Source organism: Meleagris gallopavo, chromosome 6 (assembly GCF_905368555.1).
Source record: "Meleagris gallopavo chromosome 6, MGAL_WU_HG_1.1, whole genome shotgun sequence".
Taxonomy (NCBI): domain Eukaryota; kingdom Metazoa; phylum Chordata; class Aves; order Galliformes; family Phasianidae; genus Meleagris; species Meleagris gallopavo.
In genome coordinates, this window is record NC_139409.1 from 28,664,566 (window position 1) to 28,689,050 (window position 24,485).

The window sequence follows — 24,485 nt, forward strand, 5'->3', positions numbered from 1 at the left end:
ACGGTATCCCTTCTTATCCAGTGCTCTTAAATCACTGTTAATTAGAATGGAGACAAGAACACAGTACATTCCAGAAACTTCAGGTTACAAATATCCCAATCAGACAGCCAAAGTTACCTCTGCTAACTGCCCATACCAATTCCTTCAAATTCTTCGATTACAAGAAACAAAACTATAAGAAGGACTGCTGAGAACAGTTTTATGTAAGGATTCTACCAACTGTAGTGATTTAGATTTTAAAACTTTAAAATGTTTACTCTAACTAGTTAGTAAATCTTGAGACATTCCAACTGGTGCCCAGTCAACATCGGCAGCAACAACATAGGAAAAGGTTTTTGATATAAGTTTATGGATTCAAATTCTTGATAGTGACATCTCTTCACATACAAACATTTGGTTGAGGGTTTCTTTTTTTTTTTTTTTTTTTAATGGTGGTTTTTTTTTTTTTTTCTTCTTCTTTTTCCCCTTTTGGTGCATTGGATAAAAATGCAGATTCTCTCTCCAAATGTAATCAGAAAGCTTTCCTATCCAGTACACACCTGCATTCAAGTACATACAAATCAGTTACTGTTGGGCTGAGTTCAGGGGGACGATCACCTCCCTGCTCCTGCTGGCTGCACTATTTCTGATAGAATCCAGGATGCCATTGGCCCTCTTGGTTACTGTTTAATCAATGGATATACAGATGGTGTATGTATGTATGTATGTATGTATGTATGTATCTACCTACCTACCTCCAGGAGCTTGGCTAATATACTTTATATTGGAGAAATGAGAGAAAGTCACTCACCCTGTCCTGGGCTCGCGAGATGAACTCCAATGGAGCAGATCTCCAGAGAGATCCTTCCCCACTGGCAGTCAGCTCTTAAATGGGTCTAGGAGAGGTGGAGCCAGGCTCCACCCCTTCCTGCAGCACAGGTGAATTGCCTTCACCTGTGCTCCCGTGGCTGACTCATTGCTCGCCTCAGGTGACCAATCAAAGGTTCAGGCCATGATTCAGCAGCCCCATACAGTTACTTGGGCACTCTGCTGGCTCATGTTTAGCTGACCACTAACACCTCCAGGTCAATTTCTTCCACACAGTCTTCCAGTCAATCTGTCCCAAGCTTGTAGTGTTGCCTGGGGTTGTTGTGGCAGAAGTGCAGGACCTGGCACTTGGTCTTGCTGAACTTCATCCCATCTAGAACAACTGAAAATGGTTAGCACAGATGTTACTATACAGAACCAATTTTAATTGCTTAGGTGCTTCAGTAAGAATGTGAAATACAGGAGAATCTGTGTCCTTTGCCTGGCGCTAAGAGACATTCTAGTTTCACACTACATTGATGATTACACAAGACAACAGAATGCTGAAGCTTCCATTCTTTTTTCCTCCAAAATATCTCTTCTAGTTCTACATCAGTTTTAAGCATACCTCAATTGTTTGAAAAATAATGGAAACAGAACAATTTAAATCCAGTAATTTAAATCAGCATAGAAAACCAAATTGTGTGGGTAAGATATGAAGCTGACCTATTATTCATTTTTTGAAGACTTTCAAGCAATATGCTGTATGAAGTCCTTGAAAACAAGACAGAAAATGTCTTTCATAAAGTTGAACTTCACTTTCAAACTGAAAAATAAGAAACCTATAGCTTGCTAACATGAGGTTAGCACATGTCTTTTGCAAAGAATGCTTTGCACCTACCCAAGTGCTGATTAAAGGAACAACAACAAAGTTTCTTTCAATTTCTGGCTCTTTTGTATATGTAATAATTGGATCAGTCACACAATATTCTGCATATTCTCAATGAATAGGTGTTCTCAATTCCCACAGTTTTACCAGAAGCTCTTACTTAAGATTCCCGTAGTTGCTATTTGAAAATTCTGTACCTCTTAATTCAGAACAAGCACGTTTCTAGACTTCAGGTTGAGAAACTTATAGAATAGAAAGACTCAAAAGATTACTTGGAATTTGCCTTTAAATTGCTAAGACAGTCTATTTAAAAAAAAAAAAAAAAAGCTATATTCCTTACTCCCAATAAATAGCTCTTGATCGCTAATAAATGTAGTTTAGTTCTGTACATAAACCTAATCTCAGAATTAAACTTAGGTACCAGTTCAGTTATGAAATGTCAATTAAAAATTCCAGTTAGCCCTTTCTAACTAGATATCAAACAATTTAACTGACACATGCACATTTTCTGTATTCCAAACCCCAACATGCCATAGTAATCCAAAGAACCACAGCATGGTAAAGTTACTTGAAATCCACAGTATGAGTAGTAGGGGAAGAACATAGGCATAGATGTTTCAAATTGTTCATGAAAAGAAAACTTTCTTTTAAAATCCTTTACTAAAACAAACTTATTTCATCCAATAGGTAGAACACGAAATTTGTAGTTAAATAAATCACATGTAGAATGATACTGATTACTGAACATCAGAAGAACGTCAGTAACCCTCATACATTCACTAAACATCAAAAAGTTTAAACCAGATAATGTGGTAGACTGTTAAATAGACAGTTAAGTAAGTCACAGGCACATACAAACATCATTTAACAAATGACAGATAATTAAAAGAATTCATTAAAGAGAAATTATAATGGAGTGAATTTCCTGCCATAAAATTATTCTAGGATAACAGCTTCAACAAATAAGTCTGAAGTCAGTAATGAAATTCCTGATGTGTCTATATCCTGTAGCAGAAGTGTGCAAGTTGGTGAGAACAATAAACACATTACGCCTGGGTCAAAGAACTAACATCTCTGTAATTCATCTTTTTGATGAATGTGAAACAGCTGGAATAAATATATGAAGGATAACAATTGTGCTCCCATGGTAGATCCAGCTGCTGCGAAATGAACTCGGGAAAAAAGTGAAGTTAAAAAAAAAAAAAAACAACCAACAACAATAAAAAGAGGCATACACCATATAATTATATAGTTTCTGCATATATCTTTTTAGAATATAGAACAATGAAAACACTGATTGAAAAATCACTGTAGTAATGTCATTTGTTAAAAGCAAAGCTAGTTCACAAAGCATTTAAAAATCAAGGAGTGATTTTTTCTCTTTTTAAAGTTGCACTTAACACCAACCAACAGTCATCCTCTGCAATTTTTTTTTCAGACCACAGAAACATTCATACCTGTTATTTTAAAAATAAATGTTAGAGACTCACAGTAATCCTGTTAATACTTTATTAGTGTAATTTTTTTTTTTTAGCCTTTCTATTGGACAGAACATAAATGCAAACTCAAAAAAAAAAAAAAAAAGAAGAGAAAAAAAAAAAAAAAAGAAAATTCAGAGTCCTCTGCCATCCAGTAGAGGTGACCCTGGCAGTCTGTTTCATGTTCATTCTTTGTTACAGAAACGAAAGGATGGGGAAGGGAGGGAAAAAGCATCAACAGAACAATTAGGCACACAGCTGACACTTACTGTACAATGATATGCACAAGTAATCTATAACGGCTATATTCACGAGATGAGCTCTTTAGATTTTCCCCTTGTAATGTATGAGCTATGCTCCCACGAGCAAGGACCATTAAGAACAAGGGAATTAACAGCGGAGTAACAAATAAGACTTTTAAAACAAGTCCTGAAATAAACTAATGCAACAACAGAATGCAAAATTGTTCAGCTGAGAAGACATTTTTAACCTAGACTTTAAAACGTTAAAAATTCATTTATTTTACAGTTACTCAAATACACATGCATTAAATGAAAATATTGCACAAAATTAAAATTTAGATTGTGGATTTCATATATTTTTTATTTTGGTACACATTCTGGTAGCACTTAAAATTTACTGTTTAGTTCTAGCAAACACCAGCAGCACAAGCTTGAGGATGAACCAAATGAAAAACTCAATTGCTCATTTTCTCTTAAAAATAATTAAGGCTAAAACAAGTGCATTTGTTGACAATGGCACAATCTTCAGTGGCCAGTCACAGCACCCAAAGGCCAGAAGATACACTTAAGTGCTGTATGTTAACATTCAGTTTTGGAGACTTTATAGGACAACAGGCTGCGTGGTTGACAGGGAAGGTATTTTGAATTGACAAAAGGAAAACCATTGTAAAGACAGGTACAAATTTTTAAACCAAAAGTATTAATTTCTGATCGATCTTGCCAGCCAACAGGCACAACTGAATTAGGAACCCACATTCTGCAACTAAATACAGAAGACAAAACTTTAGTATATATATACACGTATGCACACCCATATATAAGTGTGTGTATAAGCATATATATATGTAATAAATTCCATTAAGTAAAATGACTAATGAACATGGTGTATTATGTTCAGTTCACATTTCTAGAGATATTATTTTTATTTTTTATTTTTATTTTTTTATTATTATTATTATTATTTTATTATTTTTTTTTTTTACAGAAATGTACCAGATAATTAAGAAAATCCCAATTTGCACACAATCACCATTCTCTTGAATTTTTTCATGGTACCTGCAGATAGATAAGAGGTTCCACAGATTTGACAAAACAGCATTTAAACTTCCCATTTTCATACTGCAAAACAAATTCAGTGATTTAAAAAGACATAAATTAGGTTTGGTAGTATCAATGATGTAAGTACTATATCACCAAGAACAATTGCTGAACGATCTTTCATCAGCTAGATGTCAGGTATGCTATAGTCTACACTGACATCAGAGGAAGATACAGGCATGTAAACAATAGTAGCTGGCTATGCTGACTACTCCACACAGGAACTCAACAATTTTGTTAAATTCAACAGCACTTAATCACACTTCTACAAAATCTGCAGAGAAGAAGGGGGAAGGGTTGTTACATATTTTCCAACTTGTCTTCTTGGTAATTATAAAAGAAAGGGATTTAACTTACAGTATTTAATTCTGCAATAAAGGAAAAAAAAAAAACAAACAAGTGCACTTGAGCCCATGCATACTGTATGAAAACGTTAACAGTACAATATGATCATCGTTAAGTAGTATGATAAAAGGCTACATTGCGTGAATAGAGTCCATAAGAAAAATGATTTATATAGATGCTTCAGTCAAATTAACTAGGTCCTTTGAGAGCCTTCTATCTTCTCTTTAGAACGCTTTAATAAATGGTCTGTGTTCCTCTCTCATGTAGAAGGATTTGTTCCCATTTAAACACAAATTGCTGTAAGTATCCTTAATCAATAGTTGTATCATATCCCGTGTTAAGCGTTCTGAAGAAATATGGACTCTGCAAAATTACTTTCTATTCACTCAGATAGTAGTGCTCATAAACAGTAGGGGACTATGAAAAAGAAAAGACGAACTGAGGTATGCTGTGGCCTAAAAGTATTATTTGTTATTTTATTCTTAATTGGACATAAATTATTTGATGGAACTAAACAGATGGATGTGGGGCCTTGATGTCAAATTTCTATTAAAATTTTACACTATGCAAAAAATAAAAAAATTATTTAAAAAAATATTGTAATTTTATCTCCTTTTTATTTTCATATATACACTAGGATGCGTTCAGGAATTCCCAAATGTTTGCATATGACTAATGAAATCTTTTTATCTGTAAGGAACCAACTAATTCTAACATTTTTTTTTTTTCCCCATGAACCTTACACGCTCAAAGGTAAAGGAATCCTTCAATTAGGTAGGACACAGTCTTTTGCACCCTAAAAAGTTTCAGATTTTAGTTGGGAATAGTGTGAGAATTGTTTCTTAGTGCAATTTCCTCATCTCCTAGTACGATATCTGTGCTCTTTGAAACATGTACCCCCTTCCTTCTGCAACTATGATTTTGACATATGTTCAAATACACCAATTGAACATAAATATGATGCCCCTTCTTCACTGAAGTTACATGCAAAATGTATGTCAGGTGCTATAAGAGCAGAAGATGGCCCTTAGAGCTACAGAATAATCAGAATAAAGGTTTTATTTCTACTGCATCTTTACTAAAACCCCCAACAGATCTAATGTTAGTTTTATTTCCAAACATAAAAGGGAAAGTTTGTGTGGCATAAAAATCACATTTCCTCAACTTTACTTTAATAAATATACTTTTATGAATGGGGGTATAACTATTTTTCCCCTCCTCTATAAATCTGCTGTTCCAGAGATTGCTTTTCATGTTAGCTCAGCCTTTACAGGAATGTTAAATAAGCCCTACAGAGCCTCAATAGACATAATGTAGAAAAATTCCACCTGATTCTCACACATTGCACTATCTCCCAGTGCCAAAACGTTCTTTTCCTTCACCGCATCATTCTTTTCCTTCATCGTTATGCTTCACTCAGTCTGGCACTTTTCATTGCTGGCAAACATCGCCTCAGGAACGGAAGGAATCAGCATTCTTATATAGTGGGCCAGTTTTCTTCTCAATGTTGCATGAAGACGCACCAAATCATTTAAGACACACGAACCCTTCTGGTAGTGGTTGAATTACAAGTGAAGATGAGAAGATCCACAGGTCTTACAGATGCATTAATAATCTACTATGTGACACTAAAAGACTGGTGCAGAAATAATAGCATGTAAGTTTGAAGCCCCAGAGAATCTGCCCAAGTAATAAGTCCTGGACAAACATACACCAGCTTAATAGGTTTAAAGTGTCACCTTTTCTGCAAGGAAGGCGCTTGAGTAGAATGTAGTCTCTGTTTATACCTCTGCATCTGCTTTGACCGTGAATGCAGTTTGTTGAAGAGCTCATGGAACTTATTTTGTGGAAATAAGGTTTCTAGAAATCTCTCCAGAAAGACGTATACCATTCTCTTATTCAGTTGAGTATGCTGGAACATCTCAAAGACCCGAAGAATACCTTTTCGTGTTGTCTCAGCACCTATGATGTGCTTCAGTTCATCTACAAAAATGAAAAGTACATGAAAGGTTAAATTTAATTCTACATCTCAGTTAATAACACACTGAATATTAAGTCTGTCAAGTAATTTGTCCAGACTTTCTATCAGAAATTATGCAGCTTGAAATTTGAAGTAATAGTGCCTCTATTATAGATAGTACGGCTAATCTAAACGTTCTCTCAGAGTCGAAATGATCTCTGAAAATTACATCCATTCTACACTGTATATAATCATAGAATGGCTTGGATTTGAAGGGACCTTAAGGATCATCTATTTCTAACCCTCTGTCCTGAACAGGATTGCGACTCACCTGACCAGGCTGCCCAGGGCTGCATCTAAACTGGCCTCGAATTCCTCCAGGGACAGGGCATCCACAGCTTTTCTGGGCAGCCTGTGCCAGCACCATGACACCCTCTGAGAAAGTAATTCCCTCCCTATGCCTCCCTAACTCTCCTTTTTTTGAATTTAAAACTGTTCCCCTTTGCCATATCACTTTCACACCATATACAAAGTCGATTTCTTGTTTAAAAGCTCTTTTAAGGCCACAATGAGGTCCTCCCAGAGGAGCCTCTTCTTCTGTGCTGAACAAGTCCAGTTCCTCACTCCTCTGGACTCACTCCAACAGCTCCATATCTTCCTTGTGCAAAGGGGCCCCAAACCTGAATGCAGTACTCCAGGTGGGGCCTCATGCTGCACTGGAATATATGATTTTCATGTACTCAACTTAAATCCTCTAGTGAAACTAAATACAGGATTGGTTCTAAGAACTAAAGTTGCAAAGGTCACCACATGAGAAAATTTTCAGTGCTTTAATAATTAAAACCATTTTATTTGAATATAGTTCAAAAGTCAGCGTTTCTTTTCATTTTTTCAACAAATCAACATTAACTCCAGCACCAATATGCAGTTAAGGATTATTTAGCTTCAATCTGAAATCCCCTTACCCGGCATTATCTCTAGCAATTTGGTCTTCCCTGCTACTCTTGTTCTCATTCTAATAGCTTTGTCTCTCCGTGGAACGGTCTCTGCTAAAATGCCATTGGGCCAAAAGGCATCTCTGTAACAAAAGCAAATCTGTCAAAATACATTAAAATTTTAATCAAATGGAAGGTTATATTTAAATCTCTCCAAATTTTCTCATAAGATAAATACATGAAAACAACTTGTACAGAACCTAACACATACTTTAATTATTAGAGAAGGGAAAAGAAAGGGAAAAATGGAATAATCCGAAGAAAGATTTACGATGCACTAGATCTATTCACAGTTGCTTCATGCTACTTAGAATGGAATCAGTTGAAAGAAAAATTTAAGAATATATTACACAGCAAAATCATTCAAAGATCACATATTGCATCAGTTTTTATTGTCACTGACAGACTTTGATCTACTAATTGTTTCAATAGATCTTTCATGGAGGTAGAACTATTTATAAGCTAGAGGTGAGATGAAGACACTTTAGTCTATTGTAATGCCCCATGCAAAACACAAATCTCAGTGTGAAAAGTTGTTTTTCATCAGTTTATGACGCATTATTTTTCTGATTAAGGCACGCATGTTCTTAACTCATTTTATTAAAGAATAACAGAGTATCTCTAATAGGTCCTTTGGCTAATAGGTTATTCTACTTTATATCTTTTCCTCCATGCAAATAAAAAACAGAAGATGTGAGAGGGTGTTATATTCAACAAATACTTCTGAAGTCATTGAGCATTTTAGGAAACAGAATGATGATACAGATTTTTCTAAAGAGGGTCTGACAATTTCAAACTCAGAATTCAGTTCAATTGTTTGACCTTGTATAGAACATGTACTAGCATGGAGCTAGGATTTTTAATAATAATAACTGTTTGCTTTTTAAGATTGGATACACACATGCCTTCATCAAGGTAAACAAGACACTTCATCCAGTAACACGATGAATTCCAAATACCACAGATCTTCAGGATCAGTTAAAAAAGAACATTTTAATGAAGAGGAGAAAATTCCGAAATATTTTTCTTTATGTTACAGATACTTTTTCTCACTTAAAACAACTAAAAGGCTGGGCCTGGTCAAAATAGACTCCTCTACTGTAATGATTTCCTCACACAACAGGAAAGATGGACATATACTAGACATCGATTGACAGGTACTCTGCATTTAACATATATCACGAAAGACATACCTGAAGCGTTTCACAGCATCTGCTACTTGTTCAGGAGATGTCATCCAGTCAACATGATCAACTATTTTCCTAAAATCAAAGCAACAAGTCTCTTATTTTCTTATTTCAGTGAAGGAACGGAAAAATAAGTGAACCATTTTAAAGAGTACTGTTGTGCAAAGTGCAACTTCAGTTCTTCTCCAATGCTATCAAGTAGGTTCTGTAAAATGGCACACTATGAAATCAAAGACTGATTCTCAAGACAAAAATTTGAAGTCCCTTATTGCTCTCTGAGTACTGCTGAAGCTAAGGCCTTTTTCCACTTCAGTAAACATATGATGACCAAGCAGGTAGGAAAAATGACGTTACATCTCCTTCCAACATGATATAAATGTTGTGCTTGCACAGCTCCCCTATTCATGAAGCACTGTTCAAATTCTGTTTATGTAAGCAAAGAATCTGCTTAAAACTCATTGTACTTATTTATAAGGTTAGCCTGTAATCTTGAAAATAATACTGACTAATCAAAGTTGACATTATCACTACTTCAATTCATCAGCAGATACAGTTCAATATTCAAATGTGGTATGTTTATGGAAATGATATTAACATTTGTACACCACTTAAAAAAATAATGTCATCAAACCTTAAGAATCTGCTGTATACAAATTCAGCTAGTTATTCTACAAATTGAAAATAGTAATAGTGTTTTCAGAGCTATTCAATAGGACAACATGTGTTTGGAAGCACGGGTTTCAAGATAATTCTCATCTGGCCACTAGGAATAATTTCAAAAGAACCCAGTGCTATTCCTATTATATAGAAGCATCGCTACTGATACCACAAGAATCACCTATATTTGAAATACTGATGATAAAAACATTGTAAGTATACACATGAAGGTTAAAAAGTACAGTGAGGGAATTCCCAGAAGAGTAATGGCAAGCTACTTCTCACCTGGCAGAAATAAAGTTCCTGATCCACAGCACTATGCCAAATTGACAATTAAGGAACCAATTATAATTACAATTCACCTAATTTGATAGTGCTCATGTATAATTTGTAACACTACAGAGATGAAACCAGAAATTGGGCAGAAAAAAAATAGTATTAACAGGAAAAAATACGATGTAAAACATAGGTTAAAAAGCATATATAAAGCCAGTATTAAGTTACATTAATAAAAGTAATTTTATTAATGTAACTTAGTTCAGCTTTCACAGAGCTTCTGGCTCTGTGAAAGCAGTTCTCTGGCAAGTGTACATTTACATCAAATTTGCACTTGGTTTCTCTTCATTCTCTTTAAAGGGGAAAGAATGTATCAATATAGCAATGTCAGAAAGGATTTCTAGTCAGTCTCCATAACTTCACTCACACAATAGCTCTATATAAGAAAAGCCGTACCTATTAATTGTGTCACCATACGTTGCTCTAATAAGCTGTTGAAGCAGATTCTTTATATTTCTTCTTAACCATTGATTTCTTTCCTTTAAATCAAAGACTTCATCCATTAGGAGGAGCATTACTCGAAGTGGAATATTGTCATCCACCTGATCAAGTGAGTAAAGATAGAATCAGTAAACATATTTCAGTTCACAACTGGCACAATTCACAGACCAAATGCTTCTGTGTAAACACAACAGGGTCAGAACTCTTGAATCTATTGTTTATTATAATATGAAATCTTCATAAATCTTCTATAACGTGACCAACTACAGCATAAAAAATTGAAAAATAAGGATAAAATAGTCTTACACCTTTTTTTTTTTTCTAAAGAAAAGAACATAAAAAAGGAATTGTTACTGTACTGAAGTGGAACAAACTTAATACAAGTACGCATGAACTGGAGAGAACTTGTCTCTTTGCATTTTCTTAGGTAGACAAATTCAGAACTACTGAAAAGTATTAAATTTGAGGAAGAGTTTACTAAATTCTAATAAGAGTATTCATTTTTCATCTTTTATCCCCTATAGACATAACATTAACTTCTCATGGCCTGCTTTTTGGTATATGCCAAAATTTAAGCCAATACATTGCTAAACTACTGCATAAAAGATGGAGTTACTTGGAGTTACAGTTGTATTACACAAGAGAACACTTGTGTGTTATTTAACACAAATGCAACAAATGCATTTTTTGACTGAGTTGCTGCTTAAATATTAAATTCGTTATTAATACTTCATAGAACAGCAAGCTAAAATTATCTTAGAAGCTAACAAGAATTGCAGCTTCTATTCAATTTACAGAAGATCAATGAAATTTTTTGCAAAGAAGCTGCTAATATATTTGGACTCTATAATTTAGTTTTGCCTGTGCAAAAATAGCAGCCTCAAGAGTGATAGAAGATATATGTTTGCAATTACAAATTCACAGATACAGTCTGATAGAATGAAAAACAATGAAGGAAAAGGAAAACCCAGAGGGGCTCAAGTCTGTTATTTGAGTAAAAATACATCTACCAAGCCATCACTGCAATTATGCACAAGACGACAAACAGGAATGCTTTGATGTGTTCTAAAACCTAAAATGTGAAAGGCAAAACAGGTGCACACTTATGGCCGTGGTAAACTGCATATAATCACTGATAATCTCACAGCATTTCTGTCCTACTTAAGCATGAAAGTTGTTTCTTTTTTTTTTTTTTTTTTTTTTATTTCCATGTACATGATCAATGTTTCAACTAAAACAACATCAAAATACCACACATCACGACAATTTCAACTTCACTGTCAAGTTTCTTAATATTACTACATTTATTTTTGGTATCCACATACTGAAAGTTTATTACTCAGGACTATATGAACTTTTTTTCTTTGTCTAAAAGAAATGTACTAAACACTACTTATGATCCATTAGTTGAAGGCCTCCTGAAATGTTCTCAGAAATCAGTCGTAACTGAAATTATGCTGACAGTCTGGTATCACACTTTGAATAGAAAGAAATAGAAGATGGAATAAAAACTTCAATCAAATCTTAAAAAAATAAATACCCCAAACACCAAAATATTGTCATGTGAACTTTAATGTACTGCCTAGCCATCTTAGTACTAAAAAAGAAGTTAGTTTTAGAAGGAAACATTTATTAAAAGAAATTTAAGTGCCTTAAACACCTGCTTCTAAGTGCCTCGTTTATTTATCAGTGTCAGACTCACACTGTCATCAATTGTTGCTGCAACACGGCAATGGTCAGGATCTGAATAGGTTTTCTGGATCAAAGGAGGCACCTGCAATTCAAGAAAAGGTAAGCTTTAATAAGGACAATATTGTAGAACTCCAATAAATTAGATTCATTTTCATACCCAAGATGATTATGAAAACAAAAACCAAACATTTGGTCAAAGGTCAGTTGCATACTACAGCAGATTTTCATATTCCAGCTAATCAGGTCCTGTATGATCATGTACATTTTCTCAAGTGCCCAGTGCTTTAGCTGAAAAACCACGATACTTCTTATGTTATTTTCCCTTTATCTTAACTTTCACTTTGTCCTAGTGAGTATAACAGCATATATTTTGCTACTCACACACCAGGGAAGCTGCCAGCTATCAGAAAGTCCAGAGGTAGTAATACTCACCCAAGAACATAAAAATTATATAAAAATCACACTCCTTACAATGACAAAAAAAACCCAAACCATAGATTTATTATTCCCTTTTATGTTTAGTTCATCTGGGTTACTGTTCTACATCTAAGACACAGAAGTAGAAAAGCAAGGGAAAGGAAGGTAAGACAGACACACCAGGAAGATTTCTAGTATATAGGAAGATAGCATGCCTTGCTATGACTCTATATCTTTAAGATGCTGTATTTTAGGCATACATTACATGAGAAAAGATAACGGTAGTACATGGCAGGACAGGCAGAAAGAAAAATTAATTAAAGACAGAATTCAATAAGGAATAAGCATAGAAGACATTATCTCCTTATTAACTTTCAATACATGCGTTCTTTGTCCAACGAATGCAGTGACTGCAGCAATCTAGCTTTATGAGAACGGAAGGTAAAATCGATTACACCTCCACATTGTTCTCAAATGGCTGCAGTGAATTGAAGATGGAACCCTGCATAAATTCCATCTTCTAATGTGTTACATAACATCAAAGAGAACTCCACATTTGCAGTATAATGACTGCTGAACCTTATAAAGAAGGGATATAGGAATAAGAACAGACTGCTCTCCTATCCAAGGACCTAACTCTTCGTTATAATACATAAGTTAAAATGACTTGACAATCTCCTATTAATTGACTAGTACATATTAACTACCAGATTTTTTCTTACCTTGAAAAATGATTGCTTTATGTCTTGTCCCAGTCTCTCTGACATTTTACCCATGTTGTCTGACATTTTAGTCATTCCCTCTGCGAGGCTGTCAGGGAGAGACTTGACTGCATTTGATACATTTCTCATAGAGTTACGCAGTGGGTTTACAAATGTGTCCATCTAAAGGGGAAGATGTTGAACCAGAATTGTATGATCTATGAGGACACTAGTAAATTAATGTACTATGAGAAGTATCACGCTATTCTGGAGAACAATTATACGAAGGACAACTGTAATTGCTTGAGCTCATTACATACTGCAGCAAAAAGTTTTAATTTCATTTTCATTTCTTTCTCAGTCCTTACATCCCTGCTGCAAGCCTTCACATCTTTCAATTGATCTTCTTCCTGAGTCATTTCCACTTAACTATTCTTTAGCCTTTCTTTCCTTGTATTTGCTTTCCTTTTCTTGTCCATTTAATGCCATTTCTTTGCTCTGAGACTCCTGCGTCCAGAAGCGTTTCCCTTCTGCTTTCAGCTGACCATCTTTGAAACATGGCTTTCATATATACCTTATATTCAGTCCAGAGGTACAAATACTAACGTGATGCTCAAAAGATTGTGGGGGATTTCAAGTTAAAACTAATCTTACTGAGTCATCACATAAATAATGATAAACTTACAAGAAGTGTTTTACTATGCTCTGTGTTAAGTACTTTAGAAATAAAGAAGCTTGAACTTACAGTTTTAGATGCTTTTTATATGAAAAAGTCAATAGAAACTTAGAAATACTTGTATTTGTAAAGCAGATGCTCACACACTGGTCAAGTGAACAAAGAATCATTTCTCTGAAGAGAGTTCTGGTGGCTTGATAAAATAAATGCACAGTTCAGAGCTCTGAATTTGATCATTGGCACTGCCTACAACTAAAACACACAACAGCTGCTTTTGAAGGGAAATGTATTTCAATTTTTGAGCTGAAGAGTGGACAGTATGTAACAGCAGCAAATACAGAGTAAAGAACTGAAAAAAGATATAAGAAATGAGTACCAAAAAAAAAAAAAAAGAAAAAAATCAGAGATGTCTCTGACAAAGTAGTTCGCAACAAACACAATTTTAAAATATTCTTAGTGCAATCCATGGTTCTATATTCCCTCAGATTCTTTGTAAAGCTTTTTGAAAGCATGGCTTATAGTATTTCATATATAAAACATTTCATATATTATCTCACATTAAACTGAATATCACATATTCAAACATAGTATATATGAAATAGCTGCTTAATATCAGATCTATATCTTTGTTTAATGCAGCCATCACACCAACAAATGCTCTAAAAAGTTTCATTGATGTTGTAAAATCATTCTTACCTTCCGTGCAAAATCCCCCTTCCCTTTGCTGTAGGCCTTATTTTCCAAGAAGTCGTACACATAATGGGCTAGAGCTGGAGAAGCTTTCATCATTTCAGGATTTAACAGGAGCTGAGTAAAATATTTTTTGAAAGGCACTTTTAAAGTAATTTTGAAAAGAGCCATGCAGTTTAGTGAAAGTTTCATACGCAAAGTCAGCATATTTTGCAATGTATTTTTTCATGCATCTTCTAAATTTTATTCCAACATAACACTATTCTAAAGATGGAAACAATCTGCAAACAGGTAATTTCTATAATTCTTAACTAATATGTTAACTATAGCATCTCACAGAAAAATATGTTAAATACATTTTCATTATTCTTAAAACATCCATCAAGTCAGTCAACATACTTTGGTGCTAAGTGACAAGGAAGTCCCTGTGAAATAAAACAGAGTTCTCATCTGAATGGAGAAGCTGTGCTGTTCTGGTATTCAGCAGAGTGAGTGCCATGCCAATCCTTATGCAACAGCACAGGAGAAAGTAACCACATGAGTGTAATGGAAGAAAGTTTAAAGAAAGTTTAGTGGTGTAGTGCTAAAAAACAACAACAACAACAACAACAACAAAAACCAAAAGCAACAATTGGAATCTCACCAGCTCAAAGAAGCAAGGGCAGAAATGGCAGAGAATAAAACTAAACAGCACAGAAAAGGTGAAATAACTAGAAAATATAATGTTTGAACTTAAGGCTTTCTGGATGAATTCTGTTTGCAATTTGAGAAACATAATCTCAGAAAATGAGCACCTGTGCTTCCCATATTAACATCAGGACGTATTGATGACAGACCTATGCCATTTTTATTTACTCACATTATTCAAAATTAGATTTGGCACTTCTGCTGGGACACTCACAACGTGTTGTTTTGTTCTTTTTATAAAACATCACCAAATTTTCAGGCAAATTTTCTACCTTGGGGAAAAAAAACAAAACAAAACAAACAAAAAAAAACAGAAGACATAACAGCTTACCTGCAAATATGCATTTAAATCTTTTTTCCTCTTCTCCAAGAAGTCTCTGTCCATATTGTTAAATGTCTTTTTGCCAGGAAGTTTCAGTATATTTGCCAGATTTTCAAACTAGAAGAAAAAGAGATTTTTTGCTCAGTGTTCAGTGGAGGTTCAACTCACCATGTAACCTCAGAAATGATAGATGTCATTATTTTCCTTCTCATGTACCATATTATACCTGACAGACAATTTCTGCATCAAGCTCAGAACTCAGATACCTTGGAGAAGCCAAAAGGTAGGCTGTAAAGAATGAGTGCATGCCAACTCTCAGGAGATAGTCAAGGGCAAAATTTAAATTCAGAACACATCAAGCAATATTGAGTTTTGGAATACAGATTTATATTAGTATACTCTGCAAACGCAAATTATTCATGTCCTCACATCTGCTCAAAAAGCTTAGGTACAGGATTTATCATTATTATTTAGACAGAAGTCAGTAGGGCTATGACTATACATCAAGAGAACTTGCACATCTTTCTAAAACATCTTCCCTTTCTTCTCATACTTCCTACAAACTTACTAAAGAAGAATTTAAATTTTTCAATCACTACAGTATATGGCAGCACCCTGTTTATACAGGTTATCATGATGACAGGCACCAGATGACTTCTCCCCCATTCCAGTTTTATACACAGAACAGCTGTTTCAGTAAAACAGTATAGAAAGATGAGGCTTTATCATATCAGAATGTTGAATAATTTTGCTACAATTCACAAGAGTGAACAGTAATGAACTTGAAGTGAACTTGAAGAATCAAGATTATTTATAGACAGAATCTAAATACTTTCTCTAAATCTTAAATAATTTTTTAAGGCGTAAAGACAGTATTTAGTATCTGGTCTCTAAAAGGTTGTATACTTTCCTCATTAGAGAAGATCATAAAATTACAGATTTAATGAGAGTTTTGTTCCATTTTAGTTCCTGCACGTGGACTTTTTGTGAAGACATCATTAACCTTGGAAGAACACAAAGGTTGTATAACGTTTATGGCCTACAGAAATCATCACATAACACATCTTACCCACGTTACATATCTCATTCACTTGCAAAGTGCCAGAGGAAAGAATTGAACAGAATGTTGTCTATTTTTTATTTAGATAATTGCATCAAAACAGAAGCATGTAAGCAAAGAATAGCTTCTATTTTATAGATATAAAAAGCAACACAATACTTTGAATAATATTACTCTACTAACTAAAGAAACTGGATGAAAATCAATTCAGCATTTTTCTTTAAAGTCCATACAGATACTGTAACACACCAAATCCTTACCCCTCCTACTAATTTTAAATAAGAGATTCAAACCTTTACCTGTAAGATGCCATTAAGAACGTCAGCAGTTAATTTTACTTCCAAAACAAAACAATATTGTTGGGCATTTGAGAAACTCAACTCTTCATTACTGAGGTGATGCAGTAAAATCTGACTTTTTTACTCTCTTAAGGCCACTATTCTTATGACCACTGACTTTTTTGATGTCAGGAGATCGTACAATTTACTTCAGTGAATTACAAGTGTCTCATTCGTTTTCTCTCTTTTGTTTTAGGAGGTTTAAGAATCTGAGCATACAAGTATAGCAATAAAAGTGCAGTCTAGCAGTACATATGCTTTTATTACAGGAATTACACAGACATCACGTACTGAACAGTTGCACCTGTAAGCAGCTCAGTATAAATTATTAAATTAATGGTGGAAAAGTACACATTAATGCAAAATACAGTGCAATTACTCCACATCTTAACCCACTTTGAGAAAGCCAGTGCTGTGCCACACCATCTAACAGGGGAAAAAAAAAAAAAAAAAAAAAAACACACAAAAAAACCCTCTTTCATAGAAATCTTAAAAGACTTCAACGCGATGAATTACCTGCTCAGTGATCCTCATGTGAAAGTCATGGAAGTCACTGTAGCGCCGATATGTCTTCCATGTTTCCTCACTGTTTGCATTTCTTCGATGGACTGTGATAGCATACAGCGCGTACGTCTTGCCATGGTCATTACACACTCCTGCCACAGCATATGGGTCATAGTCAGCATATACTAGTAGTTTAAAGACAAAAATAAAAAAAAGGAACAAACAGAAAGAAGGAAGACGAGAGGACACAAACGTGAAGTGAAGAAATGTCTGAAATGACAGACTTGAGAAACTAAAATGGACATGCAAGCAGAAGAGTAAGTCATCCGTTTATCCAAAACACTGGAAGTGTTTGAACATAAATTTAATTCACAGGGATTAAGTAGCCTTTAAGATAGGCAAGTTTCACTCACATGCAAAACATAAAATAAACAAATAAAAAATAAATAGGAAAGATTCCCACTTTAATGACTAGAGAATAGATCTTTTAAAAAATAACTTCAACCTAAGGAATTCAAGATAGAGGTGAAAGACAACTGTGAAACCAGAAGAGATTCCAGTCTCCAAAGTACCGTCTAGTCATATTTTAGAAAGCTTACAAATACAACAGAAAGCATAACATCATAAGCATTTGTTTCTTTCTTTAGCACTATAGCAGTTACTGGCTACAAGATAAAAAAAAACAACCCCCACAGTATTTCTCAGTCAAGAAAAATTATATACACATAGACATACACAAATGCACGTATTCTGTATGTGCGCACATGTATACATAATTCTATGTACGGATACACACATTTTATGGAGAAGCCAATTTATAAATGGAAAGAGCACAGATGGCTATCTCGAAAAGAAATTTTTAAATTTTCTTCTGCATTTCTTCCATCCCTATAAGAAAAAGGTTTCAAAAACTCCCATCTAAACTACAGAACATCGTAAAACCAGCACTGTATACACTGCATATGTTTATACTCTTAACATGCTCTAAACTCCAAATACTGAGCCAACAGCTCTTAGCTAGATGAAAATACTTAAGTTCTATGAATTTCTTAATGTGTTCCCACTCCATGAAATACACTTCTCTACCAAATCATCAGCTCTAACCTCTTGGTATTTTGTAAGAACAAGGCTGATGTCTAAGCTGCAAAGCAAGCTCAAAGATAGGGGTTAACAAGGTAAGAATTCCCCACTAGTAAAACACACAGTGGGAATGGAGCATCACCAATCTTCTTCGGCATCAATCCTTTAGAAGAATGATGAATGCTAAATCCAAGAATAAAGAGACAGGAAGCCATTGCCCCATGGGTGTGCACAAAACTTATCCTCTAAACTCACACTGACCACTCTGCTATGCAGCCACTGTACCACATCGACCACTGCCAGCCAGGAGCAGTAGAAAAAGAAAGAAGCAGCTCCCACCATGCTTTACATTGTATCTTATTATAACAGACACTTATTTTGCAACACAAAGGAAGTTAGATCCTTAATGATTATAGGAAAGACTTTGTAACCCCTCCCTGAGCACAGTAAAGGGCAATAGCACAGGAAAGAAGCCTGCACACAGATGCACCATGTGCACACTGCCTGCAGCACCAAGAAGGCAGCGAGACTTCTATATCTTGCTCCAATACAAGGTAAACAAAAAGGAGACCTCTAGTTTAATCCTTACAGTATGAATCTGTGCATATTCCTTGGTTCATACGAATTACTATGGAATGATGGAGTGAAGGTGATAGTAATCAGGACTTGCTGGCATCAGACCATAAATTTAAACATAATTCATAAGAGTTTCAGTTTTATTTTCCTTAGGGATTAAAACAATGAAACTTCTAAATATAATTCAGAAAACAAGTAAGGTCCACAATTTCACTACAAGAAAAATTGTAATTCTTAACTTTTAAGATTATTTTTCCCCTTCTCTGAGGGCTAAAAAAAAACATACAGACTATTGGATTGTACCATGCTGGGTTGCCATAAATTTAATTAAAATGTCAGTTAGCTCAATTTTTGCTTTCATCTGTGCTATATAAATACATAGTTTAAAAGTCATAGTAAACTCTACCCAAAGACTCGCTGACAAAATCATTTTCCAGTGGAATCTTGTCTAACTAGAGTATTTGCAAATAGTACCTGAGCTTTATTATTTGCTATCCTATCATACATTTTTTTAGCTTATTAATAAACAGAAGTTTGCTAAAATAACCAAGAATTCCACCACTGTAAAAACCGAATTCTCTACCTCAAATTGAGCTAAGCCAATCAGGAAGCACAGAAAAGGGGGGATTGTATTGTAGCAAGGGAAGTGAACATTTAAGAATACAACTTGTCTGACTAGAAAGAAAGTTGGTTTTCAGAAATTGTTCTTTAAATAGCTGTCAAAACAAATACTCAGTATTAAACTTAATGAACAATAGTTCATTAACTTTTTCCTGTCATCCATAGAAAGGAAAAATAATAATGCTATAAACAGCAAGAATTGTATTTCATTTTAGGTACATATATAGTCTCGAACTACAGCAACAATTCTGTATGAAGTTCCATTACAAGGACTTCATGGGGAGTATGAATTCAATGTTTTATGATATTAAAAAAAAAAAAAAAAGGGAAGGATTAGGAATTCATGGGCCTGTAATATATTAAAAACAAAACAAAACAAAAAAACCATCACTCAAAAGTTGGGGAAAAAAAAGTAAGCAGTTGTGGTAACAGATTAACTTACCAGTATCCGAGATATATGCATGGAGTTGAACTGTCTCATCAGAAGGGACATTTGAAAGGTCATCTAAGGACTGCAGGGGGAGAGAGAGGGCAGAAGGAAGAAATAAGCAACAGAGAATAAAATCATAGACATATCTCATTTGCAAGATGCTTTTTGATTAATCTAGTTCATTTTCAAACTTTTAGTTCACTATAACATTAGGATAACTTCATGCACTGTAACAACAAAATTATGTTTTTATTACCTGGTTACTAAGGTAATTCCTCCCAAAACATACAGTTTCACATACTTTTTTGACCACTCAAATGTATTTACCACCTTCATTTGATATCTCAGTGTAATAGAGTTACAGCCACAAATAGTCTTTCACTGAGCATTTGAAAAACAAAAGAACAGCAGTACAGCTATGGAGATGCAGCTGTGGCATAACTGAGGTTTTACTTATTATTACTTACATCTTTATACTGTTTCTTTCAACTGACTGCCAACTAGACAAAGCAGTAAAAGTTGAATAACTTCTCCACTCTATGTAAAAAACAGTGAGCAATTTTCTCAGACACATTCTCCCTTATAAACATGTGCATCCTTAAGCTAATATTCTATCTCTCTGTTCAGTAATTATTCGGGATCAAAAGAAGCTTAATAGATGTTTTAAAGATGTTTTTTTTTTTTTTATTACTTATGCCAAAGACAGAGCTACTGAAACAGAATTTACAGCCTTTCAGATCCTAGCTAATTTAGGCAACTCCAATACTTCACATACTATGCAATCCTGACATCAAACTACTGCTGTATTTTTTTTTTTTTAAAGTATCATTACTTATTCTTACCTGTCCCTAAATCACCAACCTGACTTTGTCCTTTTTTCTTATATCTGCACAGAGTTCAGACTAATATATATTAATGACATTCGGAAGATCAACTCAGGTATTTCTGCTGCTATTCAAGGTCTTGGATATGTATTACCTTTGTAACATCCTCTATTTTACTCAGTGCAAAAGGAATACAGAAAGTTCAGATCATGGAACAAGTTAGATGGTATCTGCAAGAGCCTAAATATTCCACAGTTGTTTTATACTGCAAAAATGCACCCTACTGGTTTAGTGTAGAAGATGAAGGTGTTAAATTAGAGGCAGGAATTGAGAAGATAAGATAACTTTTCCTTAGAAGTTTCAAATAATCTTAAAAGAACTCAAGTTAATTAAAATGCAAGACTATCATGCTACAACCTAATCTTTCTTAATGCACTGTCATTAGCTAAAAGTACAGAAATTCCATGACCTTTAAAGTAACCTTACCAAGGTCTATTTTACTTCATGTAACGAACTAGCACAAGGGAACAATATTATTTGTACAGAAATGTACTCTTGCCATGGAATTCAGCCAGGAAAAACTAATCTACCAGTATTCAAACACCTGTAAAAGCACTGAAAGCCCCAAACAACCCTGAAGAATAAGGAACATAGAAAGTAAAATTTCTTCTGCCTAACAGTTTTATTAAACATTTCTGTTTAATTAAACATTCTGTATAAATAATGTTTTTCATTCTTCATGAAAATAATATATGTTGAATTCTGCTAACATGCAACAATTCTTAACAAAGGCTTTAAGATTTTCTAGCTTAGCTAGGAAAAGTCACAAAAGTAAGTAGCACTAAACATTCACCAGATGATCTATAACAAAGAGAAACCCCTATCCAAGTACAATTCTGATACGTCAGGTTATGTTTACAAGAATACTTGCGATATTTGAAAGGTCTCTTTAAAGAAATAGTTACAATAATCTCTTATAACACTTTATCAGCATTGGATGCAAATCGAAAAAAAACTACAAACCCCTATGTTTTACTTCTGTATCTAACAGGATTTTGTTCAAGTTCCACCTGCTGAACCTTCTCTTCATATTTCAAAATGTAAACAAGATGAAAACAATAGAAGTCACAATAACAACAACAAAAAAACAACAACATGGAAGCTTGTTAATATTTACTGTAGAAGTATTCTTTTAACAAGTAAATTCTACTCCTCTGCATGATGAGCATGTTCTATAATGCACTGGAACTCATTACAGAGGTACAGAATCCTCCAAGAAAGAATTAGAAAAGGCCGTGAGTCACATAAGCCAGGAAGGTGCACGCTGATTGCAAACTTTTCTAAACTCGACATCCAAAATACTCTCAAACGAACTACTGAGTCTTCTTATCTTGTTCAGTTCGATATAACTTGAAGAAACCAAGTTAGAGGGAGAGGAGGAAATGCACTGAAATTGTTCTTTTTTTTTTTTTTTTACGTTTTGCAAATTAGTGATTCTAGCCATTCTATGATTCCATGATTCTGTGTATGTTTCTAAATCAAGTTCTTAAAAACAACAACAACAAAAAAAAAAAACACAACCCACTGCATTAAAATTAAATGCTTTGTTTTGCGGCTTGAGATTTTAGTTTCAAAGCATTTCATCTATTATTGCTCAAACTCAGAATTTATGTCTATTTAACATAAGGAACAGATATAAATATGTATGTTTTTCATAAATTAACTGCAGTCTACTAATAGACTTTGTGAGAAACTAAGTAAGCAATTCATTAGACTCGGGCAAAGTACAAAAAAGATCTTTATCTTACAGACTAATTGAGCCTTAATCCGTCTTTCAATATGATTCAAGAGCATAGAAGACTTTTTCAGAAATTAAACTGCAATGAATTAACCCCTCTAACATGTACATAATTAAAAGTAATTTACAATACTCTCTACTGTTAGGGAGAGAGGAAAAAAGAGCACTTACCAGATTTATGCTACTAGTAGGAGACCCATTAAAAGATTCTGGCATCAGTGAGGATTGGGAAAAGAAAAAAAAAAGTTAGATTTCCTCCAATGTAGGGCCACACACAAGAAATAGCAGTCCCCGTAAGATTTTGTAGTTTCATTTCTGGAAAAGCTATTATCATAGTATTGAGAAACAGTTGTACACAACACATAAATACTTCCAGTTCCCAAAATAGCATCTAAATGAAAATGTATTTCCACAGCGATAGATACAAAATAAATACTCCAAAGAATGTGTTTTTATTTTAAGCTCATACCACATGAAATTGCTTCACTAAGGAGTCAATTTAATAGTTGAGTAATTTCCAATAGATTTGACATAAAGTTAAGGAGAATTATTCAGTTGCAAACTTCCTCTGGGCCACACTGTGTTAGAAATCAGAATTAAGTATTATTAAATATGTACACATGTAAATATTTTAATACATGTATCTAATTAGAATATACTTAACATATATGTGTGTTCATTCTGTATTAAAGTATAAATACTGTATAAGTATCTATTCATATCAAATATTAAGATGTTCTAATTCAACAGATTTTTAAATAAAAAAAAAATTACTGTAATCTCATCTCATTCAATAGAACTGTAAGCAGCTAAGCCTTTGACCCAAAAGCATTCATAAGAAAAAGCGCTAAGACTTGAGAGTACTTAAGGTAACAGAATAAAAAAGGACAAGATAGAACAGTTACCCTAACTCTCGCTTTATACATAAACAATTTAAATTAACATAAGGTCGGTATATAATTTCCTCAAAAAGAATTCATTTCTATGGCCCATCCAATATGTCTAACAATAAAAGCAGTTATGATACTACTTCAGATGACACAGCAACATTTAAGAAAATTCAGTACACTGAGAATACAACACAAAAAGAAATTACAGAGAAAAAAAACCTCTTCCCCCTCCACAATAATGTGGATAGAAAGGAAAGCAACATTAGCATTCTCAAAGTGAAATAAAGTTAGTATTTCTGTCATTCTCACACTAGCACAATGGAAAATAGCTACTCAAAAGTAGCTTGAGTTGTCAGTGGTGCACTTCAGCTTACTAGCAAACAACCAAATGTTGGTAAACACCAAATGCTATCAGGAAATTACAAAATACCAGAAGGCATCCTACAGCATGAAGTCTGCTTAATCTCCAAAATACTTAAACAAATAAATGTCCATGCTCTTTCATGGACTCACTTTCACCTTTATTCAATCTAAGATTAAATTATTATGTTATTCAATTTACATAACTTCTCATGGTAGGACTACATCCAACATGCCAATGGGCTTTGTTACATCTACAAATTCAAATATGTTGATGAAAGAATGATCTAAAATGTATCTGACCCAAAATAAATATCCTCAGGATTCCCTTGGATTTATTAAAGAATTTACAAGGCCATAATAAAATAAAATGAGAAAATGTTAAGCGAAGAAATTAAATGTTAT

The 24,485-nt window shown here is 34.1% G+C and overlaps 1 protein-coding gene across 5 annotated transcripts in view; it reads right to left on the reverse strand.

The window, feature by feature from the left end:
* Positions 1 to 3,170: 3,170 nt before the first annotated feature.
* The window catches only part of SNX13 (sorting nexin 13), a 65,314-nt gene continuing 43,999 nt past the window's right edge, over positions 3,171 to 24,485 (reverse strand). Inside the window, exons 16-26 of one of the 5 annotated variants that reach the window (XM_085226156.1) lie at positions 23,002 to 23,039; positions 20,221 to 20,290; positions 17,514 to 17,686; positions 15,609 to 15,716; positions 14,597 to 14,707; positions 13,246 to 13,407; positions 12,117 to 12,188; positions 10,370 to 10,515; positions 8,987 to 9,055; positions 7,764 to 7,876; positions 3,171 to 6,821 (exon numbers count right to left, since the gene is read on the reverse strand). In XM_085226156.1, coding sequence (XP_085082282.1) covers positions 6,574 to 6,821; positions 7,764 to 7,876; positions 8,987 to 9,055; positions 10,370 to 10,515; positions 12,117 to 12,188; positions 13,246 to 13,407; positions 14,597 to 14,707; positions 15,609 to 15,716; positions 17,514 to 17,686; positions 20,221 to 20,290; positions 23,002 to 23,039 — 1,310 coding nt within the window. In that variant the 3' untranslated portion in view covers positions 3,171 to 6,573. Of the gene's footprint in view, positions 6,822 to 7,763; positions 7,894 to 8,986; positions 9,056 to 10,368; positions 10,516 to 12,074; positions 12,189 to 13,245; positions 13,408 to 14,596; positions 14,708 to 15,608; positions 15,717 to 17,513; positions 17,687 to 20,220; positions 20,291 to 23,001; positions 23,040 to 24,485 lie in introns of those variants that run through there. The other 4 variants (XM_085226157.1, XR_014883877.1, XM_085226158.1 and 1 more) reach the window with 4 other exon arrangements.